At 38.5% G+C, this 16,185-nt stretch overlaps 1 protein-coding gene and 1 pseudogene across 2 annotated transcripts in view; both read left to right on the forward strand.

Annotated features, from left to right (window-relative positions):
* CATSPERB (cation channel sperm associated auxiliary subunit beta) overlaps window positions 1-16,185 on the forward strand; it is a gene marked incomplete at both ends in the record, with an annotated part of 137,568 nt that overhangs the window by 101,817 nt on the left and 19,566 nt on the right. The window contains 3 exons of the mRNA XM_080913138.1: window positions 2,779-2,918; window positions 8,782-8,979; window positions 15,644-15,754. Of these exons, the coding sequence (XP_080769264.1) occupies window positions 2,779-2,918; window positions 8,782-8,979; window positions 15,644-15,754 (449 nt within the window). The remainder of the gene's footprint in view (window positions 1-2,778; window positions 2,919-8,781; window positions 8,980-15,643; window positions 15,755-16,185) is intronic.
* On the forward strand, window positions 3,678-4,427 carry LOC308419088 (large ribosomal subunit protein uL30-like; annotated as a pseudogene). The gene has a single exon. The product of its transcript is annotated as a large ribosomal subunit protein uL30-like (transcript).

Raw genomic sequence — 16,185 nt, forward strand, 5'->3', positions numbered from 1 at the left:
CATTCATACTGTTTTCTGATTCTTGGCTATGGATGAAATGCCCACTGCTTCAACCTGACTTTCCCACCAGAACAGACTTTACCTTGAAATGTGAGCGAAAATAAACTCTTCTTTCTATACATTGCTCTTCTCAGGGTATGTTGTCACAGCAATAATGAGAGAACTAAGATAGGTTTTTGTGGGCAGAGGAGTCAGAGGGAGATGCAGGCCGGACGTGATAAGAAAGTGTTTATGCCTTCTCTAGAACATTATAGTGGATTTTGACCTCATATTAGTTTACTAAAGAAGGGCTAGAAGTATAAATATGCCAAAGTTAAAGAAATGAGCACTGAAGAAAAGCTGAAGAGAGGGATGAAGTCAGTGCAAAACACTGGGAAGAAAAACAGATAGCGAGGTATAAGTCTCTTTAGAGTACTGACATGCTTTATGTTTCAATGGAGGATGAGTTGGAACGAGAGAAATAATCAGGCAGTTTCAGTCTAGGCAGGGTCTAGTTGCTCGTTCAATGCTGGAACTACATGTGGGTTCAGTGTTCTCACCGTTCCCACTGGTCCTGCTTGTGTACACAGCTCTTATTATCCCCACTTCAGGTTTAGGGCAATGCTTGGGAGTGGAGCTCTGACCGGCATGCGGAGAGAATAAGAGAAAAGGCTCCGGTTCCTCTTGTTTTGCACCTTCATTTTTGAAAATGCCTGAGATAGGTTAGGTACTGTGGGGTTTCAGGCCTCCTGCTCCATGGTAGTGATCTCTGGAGACTCACTGAGAGAATTGCAAAGTCAGCTGCCAACTCAGACAAAGTGGCAGGCGCCCCACTGGGCATGAAACATCCACTCTATTGGCCTGAGTGCAATTCCTCTCTCCCTCTTCCCCATTGATTGGATTTTACAGAAGGTACAGTCCTTCCCATCTGACCTCTGACCTTCACCACTCCTATGCACCCCTCTCCTCATCATTTCTGGAACTTATTCCCACGTCCTGTTTTGCAAATGTTCAGTCTTGGACATCAGCTATTGTGAAGACTTCCCTGTGATATAACTGCCAGCATCAGCTTTAGTCCCGTCCCAGTCCCTGGCCTCTCTTAGTACATGAACTTAGTCACATAGTCTGCTGTCTTGATTGTTTTGTTTGTGTTTGTGAGACTATATGGTTACACACATAGACCACAGTGTACGTGTGGGACCTGTGGGGATCAGAGAACAACTTTTGGGAGATTAAAACATTGTGCAGTTTGTATTTTATACATTAATATCGTTTTTGACATTTCATAACAGGCACCTAGAAACTCTCCATCTAAACTATGCGTCCCCAGAGTGAGACACGGGTCATCTGTATTGTAAAGAGCAAATGTCTTTACCCTAGACCTGTATTTTTCACTAGAGATAAGCCTTAGTTTTAAAAGAAGGGCAGGCAAGCAGGAGTCAACCTTTGGGATGAGGGACAGCATCTGATGTTTCTCTGAAGCCTTAAGTCATCTGTATAAGAAAAATAGAGCATCATATTTTATATTCCCTATAGGATTGATTATTTGTTTATGGACACTTTTGAACAATTAATATGTGCATGCAAAGTTAAGCATGTGTCTGGCCCAAAGTAAAGGACAGATCTGAAATGTAGGTGGGCATGCCAGGTTTTTGTCTTCCTAGTTTCCTAGTGGACCTTAGTGGAAGTCGATGCTTTTTAACAAAAGAAGTTTCTAGGTGCCTGCTATGAAATATCAAGACAGATGTCAAACTTCTCATCCCATTTGAGTCACTCCTCAGATATCTGCAAGTTCAAGTAAAGAGTCAATGCTTTTAGCATAGCTTTTATGGCTCTACAAAGAAGCATGCATAACTGTTAGCACCTACACTGTGGTACATAAATCCAAATGTAACGATATTAATATATAAAATACAAAATGCACAATGTTTTGATCTCCATGGGTAACACTTACCTATGTATTAAGAAAAAAGGGGCCCCGAATTTCTTTGTCGTCTGTGCCCTGCCTGTCACTAACTGCCTTGGAATTGCCTCTATGTGGGTACAAGTCTAATAAACAATGCTAGGAGATGCCAAAGTAAAGAAAAGACTTTCTTCTTCTAGCAAGTAAGAATCCAGTTGAAATACTTTTCTAAGCAATGTCTCCACAGAAAACAAAAGCAGAAAAAGTTCTTACTGAGAAAAATTATATATACTTCACCTAGGACTATTATAAGAGGGGAATATTTTTGAGTAAACTCAGTTCAAATTCAAGGTTATGCATTATTCATAACTGGAAGTGGCAGCTAGAAATGCCACAGGGGAGAAAACTGTTACAGTAAGCAATGTTTATCCTAGATTACCTAAAAAGAGTGAGTCAGAGAGATGTGTCTGTTTTTTCTACTCCCTTACATTTCTCTGGAGGAAGTTATCAGAAAACAGTAAAAATTGCTACAATCTTTTGAAGGAGCACTAGACTCACATGACTCTTGCAGAGAACTGAGTTCAGTTCTCAGCCCACATAAAACTTGGCAAGGATAGTAATAGTCATTTAATAGGCATCAGTTTCCTCAGCTCCATAGTTGTAGGTAATTGTAGGTACAACTACCTGCCTAGTAAGAAACAAAACCAGTAGTACCCAAGAGACCTTGCTATCCATCTGAAAACCTGGATGAGAAAGGAGTAGAAGAGAAAAAATACTTTCTGAGGAAAATGTCTCTGAAGGTAAATTTTTCTAAGAATTATTAAAATTGTTAATCATTATTAAGTTATTTTTATAATTTCCTTATATAATGTTAACTGTTGGCACTGATTTCATAGGTTTGAAAGCATTTCCTATCTCTCCAGTCACTGTGATGCTTGGAAACCCAGCATTATTGGACGTTAAGACAAGAGGTTATTATGACATCCATCTTAATTATATTCTAACCATTAATATAAATGGCAAATTTTTTCAAAAAGTAAGAGTTTTATTATTATTATTATTATTATTATTGCTATTGTTATTATTATTAAACAGCTTGTTAGATATAGAATATGTTAACTTAGAGCTATGAAAGAGAAACTTAATTATTCTACCCAGGATAAGTAAGCACATTTAACATATGTGGTATTTTATAAGGCAGGCTGGATAAAAGTTAGAAATATGTGATCTGGAGGCTGCCTGGGACTGAACCCTTTGGGTCTCCATCTGTGTCCAGTGCTATGGCAGTCCCACTGCCATCAGGACACAAAACTTTCCCACACAAAAATACATTAAAGGAAAACACAACCAAATGGATGAAGGAATTGAACAAAACCAACAGGATCTAAAACTGGAGATAGAAATAAAAAGGAAATCACAAAAAGACTCAATCCTGGAGATAGAAAACCTAGGAAAGAGATCAGGAGTCATAGATGCAAACATCACCAACAAAATAAAAGAGATAGAAGAGAGAATCTCAGGTGCAGAAGATACCATAGAAAACATTGACACAATAGTCAAAGAAAATGAAAAAAGCAAAAAGCTCCTAACCCAAAACACATCCACGAAATCCAGGACACAATGAGAAGACAAAACCCAAGGATAACAGGTATAGAAGAAAGCAAAGATTCCCAACTTAAAGGACCAGTAAATATCTTCAACAAACTTATAGAAGAAAACTTCCCTAACCTAAAGAAAGAGATGTGATGCAGCAAATATTAAAAGATGGCTTAGCTCTCCTTTTCCAGCTGAAACCATGGAGGCTGTTCCAGAGAAGTGAAAGAAGGTTGCTACTGTGCCAAAAACCCTTAAGAAAAGGTTCCTGCTGTGCCGAAACCCTTAAGAAAAGGGGAAGGAATTTCAGAGTTGAAGGTGAAGCACCTGAGGAAGAAGTGTACCCTGAAGACACTGCGAAAGGCAAGGAGGAAGCTCATCTAGGAGAAGGCAAAGTACTATTACAAGGAGTACAGGCAGATGTACCGCACTGAGATTCGGATGGCTAGGATGGCAAGGAAGGCTGAAAGTTCTATGTGCCTGCAAAACCAAAATTGGCGTTTGTCATCAGAATCCGGGGTATTGGTGGAGTAAGCCAGGTGCGCAAGGTGTTGCAGCTTCTTCGTCTGACAGATTTTCAATGGCACCTTTGTTAAGCTCAACAAGGCTTCAGTTAACATGCTGAGGATTGTGGAACCGTACATTGTGTGTGGGGGTTACCCATACCTGAAGTCATAAATGAGCTCATCTACAAGCGAGGCTATGGCAAAATTAATAAAAAGAAGATTGCCTTGACAGATAATTCCTTGATTGCTCGAATCTTGGTAAATTTGGCATCATCTGCAGGGAAGATCTAATTCATGAGACCTATATAGGTGGAAAACACTGTGTAACTTTAAATAATCTTCCCCCCAGAGGTGGAAAGAAGAAAAAGACAACTCACATTGTAGAAGGTGGAGATGCTGGCAATAGAGAAGACCAAATAAACAGGCTCATTAGACAGACAAACTAAGGTGTCTCCCATGGCATTTTTATAATGTGGTCAGTTAAACAGTCACAGCTTGGAAAAAAAAAAGATGTTTTAACCTTTTATCTGGCCCTCAGTCTCACTCCTCTCTAGTGTAGAGCCAAGCAAACACCATGTGGTCCCCACGCTACTTACTGCCCCTGCTGGTGTTGTTCCGGTTGGATACAGCCACCACAGTGTCTTGTTTTCACTCACCCTTGGCATGTTGTTGCCAAGCCTTAGGCACACACATCTAAACTCTATGGCAGGCTTTATGCATTCTGCCACTACACTCTTTGAACTCTAAATTAAGTAGTCACATCAATGAACACACCAAACTACTCTGATCCAATAGATAAAATATAATTTGCTAACCTTTATATTTTAAATGATCTTGTACAATTCCATCCCTTGCAAAACATACATAGCAACCTTATTTATGAAGAGATACTCCGAGAGAAACATAAACATCTGCCTCCTCCCCAAATTTCTCCCTCTCTCCTTCTCTTCTGTTTTTCTAGCCTTTTCTCCGCCTATTTCTTCACTGTCCAACCATGTATCTCACCTTAAAATCAACCCACAGAGATGTCCATGAACCTACAAGAAGCCTACAAAACTCTAAGTAGATTGGCTCAGTAAAGAAATTCCTCCCATCACATAATAGTCAAAATACCAAATGCACAAAACAAAGAAAAATATTAGAAGCAGTAAGGGAAACAGGTCAAGTAACATATAAAGGCAAACTGGTCACAATTATACCAGACTTCTCAACAGAGACTATGAAAGCTAGAAGATCCTGGACAGACGTCATAAAGACCCTAAGAGAACACAAATTCCAGCCCAGGTTCCTATATCCAGCAAAACTCTGTTACTATAGATGGGAAAAACAAAGATATTCCAGGACAAGGCAAAATAAAGATATTCCAGGACAAGACCACATTTATACAATATCTTTCCAAAAATCCAGTTCTACAGAGGATAATAAACAGAAAACGCCAACATAAGGAGGGAAACTACCTAGGAAAAGCAAGAAAGTAAGCTTCTCAAAACAATCCCAAAAGAAGAAAAGCACACCAACATAATTGTACCTCTAACAACAACAACAAACCCAGGAAACAACAATCACTATTCCTTAATATTTCTTAATGCCAATGGACTCAATTCCCCCAATAAAAAGACATAGACTAATAGACTGGATAAAAAGGATGCAGCATTTTGCTGCATACAGGAAACTCATCTCAGCGAAAAAGACAGACATGACATCAGAGTAAAAGGGTGAGAAAACTATTCTCAACAATAAAAGAACTTCTGGGGTAATCACCATCCCTGATCTCAAGCTGTATTTATTTATTACAAAGCAATTGTAATAAAAACCACATGGTATTAGTACAGAGATAGGCAGGTAGATCAAGGAAGACTTGAAGACCCAGAAATGAACCCACACACCTACTGTCACTTGATCTTTGACAAAGGACCTAAAAACATTAAATGGAAAACAGACAGCATTTTCAAAAGATGATGCTAGTTCAACTGGTAGTCAGGATGTAGAAGAATATATATTGATCCATTCTTATTCCCTTGTACAGAGCTTAAGTCCAAATGGATCAAAGAACTCCACATAAAACCAGGTACACTATAATTAATAGAAGAGAAAAGTGGGGAAAAACTTAGGACACATAGACACAAGGGAAAATTTCCTTGTCAGAACACCAATGGTTTATGCTCTAAGATCCTGAATCAACAAATGGGACATCATGAATTTCAAAGCTTCTGTAAGGCAAAGAACACTGTCAATAGGACAAAATGGCAACCAAAAGATTCAGAAAAGATCTTTACCAATCCTACATCTGATAGAGGGATAATTTTTAATAAGTTAGACTTCAGAATTCTCAAGAAGTTAGACTCCAGAAAAATAAAATAATCCTGTTTAAAAAATGGAGAACAGAACTAAACAAAGAATTCTCAACTGAAGAATACTGAATGCTAAGAAGCACCTAAAGAAATGTTCAACATCCTTAGTCATCAGGGAAATACAAATCAAAACCACCTTCAGATTTTACCTCATACCAGTCAGAATGGCTAAGATCAAAACCTCAAGTGACAGCAGATGCTGGTGAGAATATGGAGAAAGAGGAACACTCCTCCATTGTTGGTGGGATTCCAAGCTAGTACAACTACTCTGAAAATAAGTCTGGCAGTTCCTCAGAAAACTGGACATAGTACTGCCTTTAGACCCAGCTATATCACTCCTGGGCTATACCCAAAAGATGCCCCAACATCTAATAAGGACATATACTCTACTGTGTTCATAGCAGCCTTATTTATCATGGCCAGAAGCTGGAAAGAACACAAATGTCCTTCAACAGAGGAATGGATACAAAAATTGTGGTACATTTACACAATGAAGTACCACTCAGCTATTAAAACAATGACTTCATGAAATTCTTAGGCAAATGGATGAATCTAGAAAATATCATACTGAGTGATGTAACCCAGTCAAACACACATAGTATGCACTCACTAATAAGTGGATACTAGCCCAAAAGACTCAAAATACCCAAGAAACAATTCACATCCTTTATGAAGCTCAAAAAAAAAAAAAAAAAAAAAAAAAAAAAAAAAAAAGGAAGGCCAAAATGTGGGTGCTTCAGTCCTTATTAAAAGGGAGAATAAAATACTCACAGGAAGAAATAATGGGACAAATAATGGAACAGGAATATAACCCTGGGCTTCATGCATACTTGACAAGCACTTCCCCAAGTGAGCCATACGTAATGTTTGTCTTGAAGTATTAAATATTGCTTTTTTTGTTTTTTTAATATTAGTATCTCATATATATTGTGACCTGGACACTTATAATTCTAACAATATCTTTCTTTTCTTAGAGGTTTATTTATTTATTTTATGTGAGTACATTGTAACTGTTTTCAGACAGATCAGAAGAGGGCATCTGATTCCATTACAGATGGTTGTGAGCCACCATGTGGTTGCTGGGAATTGAACTCAGGACCTTTGAAAGAGCAGACAGTGCTGTTAACCACTGAGCCATCTCTCCAGCCCGACACTTATCTTCAAGTCCTATCAAATCTATTAAGTTTGGATGTTCATTAGGTCTTCACCGAAGGTCTGATAGAATTCTGCATTAAAACCATTTGGTCCTGGGCTTTTTTTTTTTTTTTTGGTTGGGAGACTTTTAATGACTGCTTCTATTTCTTTAGGGTTTTGTGAGACTGATTAGAGGGTTTATCTGATCCTGACTTAACTTTGGTACCTGTCTAGAAAATTGTCCATTTCATCCAGATTTTCCAGTTTTCTTGCATATAGACTTTAGTAGTAGGTTCTAATGATTTTTTTTTAATTTTTAAAATTTTTAAAATTTCCTCAGTTTCTGTATTATGTCTTCATTTTCTTTTCTGATTTTGTTAATTTGGATACTGTCTCTGTACCCTCAGATTAGTCTGGCTAAGGGTTTATCTATCTTGTTGATTTTTTCAAAGAACCAGCTCTTGGTTTTGTTGAGTTGCTTCAATCCTTCTTAGGAGGGGGAACAAAATAGTCATAAGAGGTAAAGGGTAGCGAGACACAAAGGGGAAGGGGAAAGGGGGGCAGGATCAGGTATGGGAGAATATGGGAGCAATATATACAATATATAGAGAGTCAGAAAATTGAACAAAGATGTGTGGCAATCAGTGGGGGATATCCACCAGAAAGTCCAGATGCCAGAAAAGTAAGAGACTCCCAGGACCCATTGGGAATATTAGCTGAAATACTCAACAAAGGGGAGGAGGACCTGTAGAAACCATATCCAGAGGTTAGGCAGGACCTCTGTTTGAGGGATGTGGCCACCCATATTATCCCTAAAATTTTAACCCAGAATTGTTCCTGGAGCAGAAATTGAAGCAAAGGCCATCCAGAGGCTACACCACCTGGGGATCCATTTCACATGCAGATACTTATAGTTCAAACACTTGAAAAGTCAAAGAAAAGAGAAAAGAACTCCCTCCCTCCCTCCCTCCTTGCTCCCTCTCTCTCTCTTCCTCCCTCCCTCCCTCCCTCTCTCTCTTCCTCCCTCCCTCCCTCTCTGTCTCCCTCCCTTCCTCTCTCTCCCTCCCTTCCTTCCTCCTTCTCCCTCACCCTGTCTCACACACACACAAACCACTACTTGTGTCAAGAACATTGAGTATCTGATTTGATGTTTTGTATCCCTCTAATTTCTTCTCATGTATTCTTTTTCTTTTATAAACTCATCCATTTATAACCAAAAATACAACTACCATAGGTCATTCTCTGGATATTTAAAATCAGTGTACTTTGGATGTTTCTGGGGTTCTTTCTAAACTTCATTTTTGGATTTTTCTAGGGTTTCACTACACTAGCACTGATTCTTTGGGGGGGATCAACTGATTGCTTTGCTACGACAATTGTGGCAAACATAAAGAGCAGCTGCAGTTACCTCAGGACTATGCACCACATTCCTGACAGGAACATACCACCTGAAGACTGGATTAAAGGAGTTCACAAGGACAGTCAGGGTTTCAATTTGATCAAAACTCTGCCGGTAAGAAATCTAATTATAGCATCTTTAAGAGAACAAGTAACATGTGTGTCATGAATGCCACTATGGCCATTCTGTGTTAGATTTCTGGTCTGAGAAGCTCTAGCATTTCCATTATTTTTCAAACCAGGGGTCATCTGGAGAACATGGTAGTGAGGGTTCATTTCTTTTTGTTGGTTTGTGTATTTAGATATTTTTATTTTCTTTTACAGATGTTTCCCTTATTTATACTTCAAATTTTATCCCCTTTCCTAGTTTTTCCTCTGCAACCCTCCTATCCCATTCCCCCTGCTTCTATGAGGGTGCTCACTCACCCACTGACCTACTCGCTCCCACATCCCTACCCTGGCATTTTCCTATACTGGGGCATCAAGCTTTCACAGGACCAAGAAAGAACCTTCCTCCCACTGATGCCCAACAAGGCATCCTCTGATACATAAGCAGCTTGAGTCATAAGTTGCTCCATGTTCACTCTTTGGTTGGTGGTTTAGTCCCTGGGACTCAGGGTGTTCTGGTTGGTTGATATTGTTCTACTTACTATGACATTTCAAACTCCCTCAGCTCATTCAGTCCTTTGTCCAACTCCTGTATTGGGGACTCTGTTCTTAGTCCACTGGTTAGATGCCAGAATCTACTTCTATATTTTTCAGGGTCTGGCAGAGCCTCTCAGGAGACAGCTATATGAGGGTTCTGTCAGCATGCACTTCTTGGTATCAAAAATAGTGTCTGGGTTTGGTGACTATGTATGGGATGAATCCCCAGGTTTGGCAGTCTCTGGGTGGCCTTTCTTTAGTCTTTGCTCTACATTTTGTCTGTGTATTTCCTCCTGTGAGTATTTAGTTCCCCATTCTAAAAAAGGACTGGGGCACCTACATTTTGTTTTTCATTCTTCTTGGTCATCATATAGTTTGAGAATTGTTTCTTGGGTATTCTGAGCTTTTGGGCTAATATCTGCCTATCAGTAAGTGCATGCCATATGGGTTCTTTTGTGACTGGACTACCTCTGTATCATTTTGTGACTGGGTTACCTTATTCAGGATGATATTTTCTAGTTCCATCCATTTGCCTAAGATTTTCATGAAGTCATTGTTTTTAATAGCTGAGTAGTATTCCATTGTGTAAATATACCACAATTTCTGGATGCATTCTTTTGCTGAAGGACATCAGGTTTTTTCCAGCTTCTGGCTATTACAAAAAAAGACCGTGATGAACATGGTAGAGCATGTGTCCTTTTTATATGTTAGAGTATATTTTGGCTATGTGCACAAAAGTGGTATAACAGGGTCCTCAAATAGAACTATGTTCAATTTTCTGAGGAACCTCCAACTGATTTCCATAGTGGTTGTAATCCTACTAACAATAGAGGAGTGTTCCTTTTTCTCCACATCCTAGCCAACATCTGCTGTCACCTGAGCTTTTGATCTTAGCCATTCTGACGGGTGTGAAGTGTTATCTCTGGGTTGTTTTGGTATGCATTTCCCAGGTGAATAAAGATGTTCAACATTTCTTTAGATGCTTCTTGGCCATTTGATATTCCTCAGTTGAGAATTCTTTGTTTAGATCTGTACCCCATTTTAAAAGAGTTATTTGAGATGTGGAGAGCGGGTGTGGTGGCAGTCCAAAAATGGCACTTGGGACTTTGGCCTAGTCTTGTGACTAGTACCTGACTTCCTCCTGCCCCCAAGATTAGCCACTCCCACTGTGCGAGCTGCACAGGCGCACCCATGACTCAAGATCAGGCCAGATGACGTGGACCTATGAACTGCAGCCACGCAACATGGACTGAGGAGGTAGAGTTGAGAGAGGATAAAAGAGACTGTGCTTGGGGGCAGAGAGGACAAAAAGAGAAACAGAAAGAGAGACAAAAAAGAGACAAAAAGATTTTCACTTGCATGCTGTAATGTTCCTAAATAAACCGCTTTAAAAAGAACGCTGTGTCGTCTCTCCTATTCTGCTGGTCAGAGATGGTAGCAACACTCAAGAGTCTAGCTTTTTGAGTTCTTTGTACATATTGGATACTAGACTTCTATAAGATATAGGATTGGTAAAGATCTTTCCCAAGTCTGTTGGTTGTTGGTTTGTCCTTTTGCTAGTATCCTTTGTCTTACAGAAGCTTTATAATTTCATGAGGTCCCATTTGTTGATTCTTGATCTTAGAGTATAAGCCATTGGTGTTCCGTTCAAAAAAATTTCCCAGTGCCTATGTGTTCTAAGCTCTTCCCCACTTTCTCTTCTAATAGTTTCAGTGTACCTGATTTTATGTGGAGATCTTTGATCCACTTGGACTTGAGCTTTGTATAGAAGATAGGAAAGGTAAATTTGCATTCTACTGCATGCTGACTGCCAGTTGAACTATCACCATTTGTTGAAAGGGCTGTCTTTTTTCCATTGAATGTTTTCAGCTCCTTTGTCAAAGATCAAGTTACCATAGGTATGTGGATTCATTTCTGTGTCTTTAATTTTGTTCCTTTGATCTACCTGCTTATCTCTGTACCAATACCATGATTTTTTAAAACACAACTGCTTTGTAATATAGCTTGAGGTCAGGGATGGTGAGTCCTGAAGAAGTATTTTTGTTGTTGAGAATAGATTTTGCTATCCTAGGTTTTATGTTATTCCAGATGAATTTGCAAATTACTCTTTACAACTCTATGAAGAATTTACTTAGAATTTTGATGGGGATTGCATTGAATCTGTGGATTGCTTTTGGTAAGAGGGCCATTTTTACATTGCTGATCCTTCCAATCCATGAGCATGGGAGATCTTTCCATCTAAGATCTTCTTCAATTTCCTTCTTCAGAGACTTGAAGTTTTTGTCATACAGATCTTTCACTTGCTGAGTTAGGGTCACATCAAGGTGTTTCATATTGTTGTGACTATTATGAAGAGTATCTTTTCCCTAATTTTTATCTCAGCATGTTTATTCTTTGAGTAGAGGGAGGCTACTGATTGATTTTAGTTAATTTTATAATCAGCCACTTTGCTGAAGTTCTTTTTTAGCTGTAGGAGTTCTCTGGTGAAATTTTGAGGGCCACTTAAATATACTAACATATCATCAGCATATAGTGATATTTTGACTTCTTCCTTTCCAATTTGTATTCTTTGACCTCTTTTTGCTGTTTGATTGCTCTGGCTAGTACTTCTAGTACTATATATTGAATATATATAGAGAAAGGGCATCCTTGTCTAGTCCTTGATTTTAGTGTGGATTGTTTCAAATTTCTCACCATTTAGTTTGATGTTGGCTACCATTTTGCTTTATATTCCTTTTACTATGTTTAGGTATGGTCCTTGAATCCCTAATCTTCCCAAGACTTTTAATATGAAGCAGTGTTGAGTTTTGTCAAATGTTTTCTCAGTATCTAGTGAGACGATCATTTTTTTTTTTTTTAGAGTTTGTTCATATGGTGAATTATGTTGATGGATTTCCGTACTTTGAACCATCCTTGCATCCCTCTAATGAAGCCTACTTGATCATAGTGAATGATTGTTTGATGTGTTCTTAGATTCAGTTTGCAAGAATTTTATTGAGCATTTTTGCAACAATTTTCAGGAGGAAAATTGGTCTGAAGTTCTCTTTCTTTGTAGGATCTTTATGTGGTTTTTGTATGAGTGTAATTGTGGCTTTGACGAACGAGTTGGGTAGTATTCTTTCTGTTTCTATTTTGTGGAATAGTTTGTAGAGTACTGGTATTATGTCTTTTATGAAAGTCTGATAGAATTCTGCACTGAACCCATCTGGTGCTGGGAATTTTTGTTTGGCAGGTTTTTAATGACTGCTTCTATTTCTTTAGGTGTTATGAGACTTTTAGATGGTTTACCTGATCCTCATTTAACTTTGGTATCTGGTATCTGTTTAAAATTTGTCCATTTCCCCCAGATTTTCTACTTTTGTTGAATATAGGTTTTTGTAGAAGGATCTGATGATTTCTTGAATTTCCTCAGTTTAAGTTGTTATGTCTCCCCTTTCATTTCTGATTTTGTTGATTTGGATACTCTCTCTATGCCCTTTAGTTATTCTGGTTAAGGGTTTATTGATCTTGTTGATTTTCTCAAAGAACCAGCTTTTGGTTTTGTTGATTTCTTGTACACTTTTTTGTTTGTTTCTACTTGGTTGATTACAGCTCTGAGTTTGATTATTTCCTGCCATCTATTCCTCTTGGGTGTATCTGCTTCTTTCTGTTCTAGAGCTTTCAGCTGTGCTGCTAGTGTATGCTGTCTCTATTTCCTTTTTGTAGGCACTCAGAGCTATGAGTTTTCCTCTTAGTACTACTTTCATAGCTTCCCATAGGTTTGCGTATGTTGTACTTTCATTTCCATTAAATTATAAAACATCCTTAATTTATTTTTTTTATTTCTTCCTTGACCATGTTATCATTGAGTAGCACATTGTCCAGATTCTTTGTGTGTGTAAGCTTTTTGGTGTCTTTGTTGTTATTAAAGACCAACCCTAGCCCATGGTAATCTGATAGGATGTATGGGAGTATTTTGATATTCTTGTATCTGTTGAGGCTTGTTTTGTGACCAACTGTATGGTCAGTTTTGGAGAGGAAGCTGTGAGGTGCTGTGAAGAAGTTAAATTCTTTTGTTTTAGGATGAAATGTTCTATAGATGTCTATTGATTCTAATTGGTTCATAACCTCTGCTAGTTTCGCTGTGTCTCTGTTCAGTTTCTGTCTCCATGATATTTCCATTGATGAGAGTGGGGTGTTGAACTTTCCCAATCTTATTTTTTTATGAATGTGTATGCCATTGTATTTAGAGCATAGATGTTCAGGATTGAGAATTAATCTTGGTATATTTCTTTCCAGTAATGAGTAAAAAGTGTCCTTTCTTATCTTTTTGATCACTTTTAGTTGAAAATCTATTTTATTCAGTATTAGAATGGCTACTCCAGCTTGTTTCTTGGGGCCATTTGCTTGGAAGGTTTTTTCCCAACCTTTTACTCTGAGGTAGTGTCTGTCTTTGTCTATGAGATAAGTTTCCTGTAGGCAGAAAAATGCTGGATCCTGTTTATGTATCCAGTCTGATAGTCCATATCTTTTTTATTGGGGAATTGGGTTCATTTATGTTAACAGATATTAAGGAATAGTGATTGTTGTTTCCTGTTATTTTTGTTATTAGAGGTAGAATTATATTTGTGTGTCTTTCTTCTTTTGGTTTTCTTGCATAGTTATTTTCTTGCTTTTCCTTGGGTGTAGTTTCTCTCCTTGTGTTGGGTTTTCCATCTATTATCCTTTGTAGGGCTGAATTTGTGGTCATATATTGCATAAATTTGGCTTTGTCCTGGAATATCTTGGTCTCTCTATCTATGGTAATTGAGAGTTTTGCTGAATATAGTAACCTGGGCTGGCATTTGTGTTCTCTTAGAGTCTGTATGATGTCTGTCCAGGATCTTCAAGCTTTCATAGTCTCTCTTGAGAAGTCAGGTATAATTCTAATTGGTCTCCTGATTTCTTTTTTAGGTTTTATATTTCCAGGGTTGTCACTTTTTGCATTTTCTTTATTGTTTCTATTTCTGTTTTCAATTCCATCATCTGTTTGGTTGCGGTTTCCTGTAGCTCTTTGAGTGATTTTTCCTGGTTCTCCTGTAATTGTTTAAGGGAGTTGTTCATGTGCTTCTCCAAGATCTCCATAATCATCATGAAGTATTATGTCTAAGTTTCAAGTGTAAGTTTTGTTTTTCTAGTGTGCTTGGCAATCCACTACTTGCTGTGGTGGGAGAGCTGAGTTCTGATGTTGCCAGGTTGTCTTCATTTCCATTGCTTTGGTTCTTTTGCTTTCTTCTTGTCATCTTGTTATCTGTGATGCTAGTTGATCTTGTTGTCACTGACTGGCATTTATCTCTCCTGTGGATCTGAGGGCTCATAGGTTCAGGAAGAAAATTGCTCCTGGGTTTTCAGCTCTTTTGGGGCAGGCAGTGCGTTCTGATGGCAGTGACTCAGTACTGTCTTCGTGGGATCAGGTGTGGGAGCTCTTATAAGGCTGTTCTTGGGAGCTCAGCCCTCTGCCCACAGGTCCTGAGTCCTAATGGTGGAGACCCAGCTCTTTCTCTGGGCCAAAATGGACCCCTTTCCAAAGAGCATTGTGCTCTCTGCACTCTGAGAACTCCCAGTGTGACCTCCCCAGGCTTGTGTCCTAGGATCTCTACTGGTCCAGGTGGAAAAAAGCCCATGCAGCTGATCTGCAAGCACAGCCTTTCCAGGGCACATATTGAGTCCCGATGACAGAGACCTGGCCCTCACTTGTATACATTTTTTTTAATATGTGGCAAGGCTTGTGACAATTTTAAAACTAAAAATTAGCTGATGAACTATATTTAGGTCTGTGACAGAAAATAAATAATCAAAACTTGAAACTATTCTAACTGCATTACTGAAAACTTCTCTAAAAATGCTTAGAACCACCCTGCATTAACTTTATAAAAGCTATTTTAATTACTAAATGACACTTTCACCTCCTTACAAATCAAAATTATATCATCACAGAGTAAAGTATTTGAAATTACAGAAAATGAGTGTGAGAGGAACTGAAATGGTGAGATATGTGATAGAACCCTCATCTAAAAGTGAAATATTTGCACGGAACATTTGTCTGGAAAAATAAAACATGTATTCCATGGTAAATAATAACACATAACCCTTTTCTTTTGCTTAATTTCTTGCAGATAAACTACAGACCTCCATCTAATATGGGAATTTCTATTCCACTCACAGATAATTTTTATCATGCAGACCCTAGCAAGCCCATACCAAGAAATCAATTTCACAAGTCAAAGGTAAATAATTTGTCTATAAATGAACTACTGCAATGTTTGATGCATATTTAGAATATCACTGCCCTCATTTGAGTAGGTTAGCTGGTAAGGGTCCTTGCCATCAAGCCTATATCTCAGACTAACCCCTAGGCAGTATGACAAGGAAAGAATTGACTCCAGCTAGATCACTCTGGACTTTATCCACACACCATAACAAAATCAACACACACATGCATATGCACAAACATGCTCACACAGGCACAATTATTGCCTCTTCAAATCCTAGTCATGGTCTGATTTTGTCAGATGTGTTGAAGTTCAAGACACTAAGCCAAACAGAAGATGCATGTTAGGTTCTGGGATGGGAAACTTTCCCTTGCCCTGTCTTTTCATCATGCTCCAACATGACATCTCCCAAACTCACTCTATCCCGGCCATGTTGACCTCTTTTC

Source organism: Micromys minutus (genome assembly GCF_963924665.1).
Source record: "Micromys minutus genome assembly, chromosome: 1".
NCBI classification, from domain to species: Eukaryota; Metazoa; Chordata; class Mammalia; order Rodentia; family Muridae; genus Micromys; species Micromys minutus.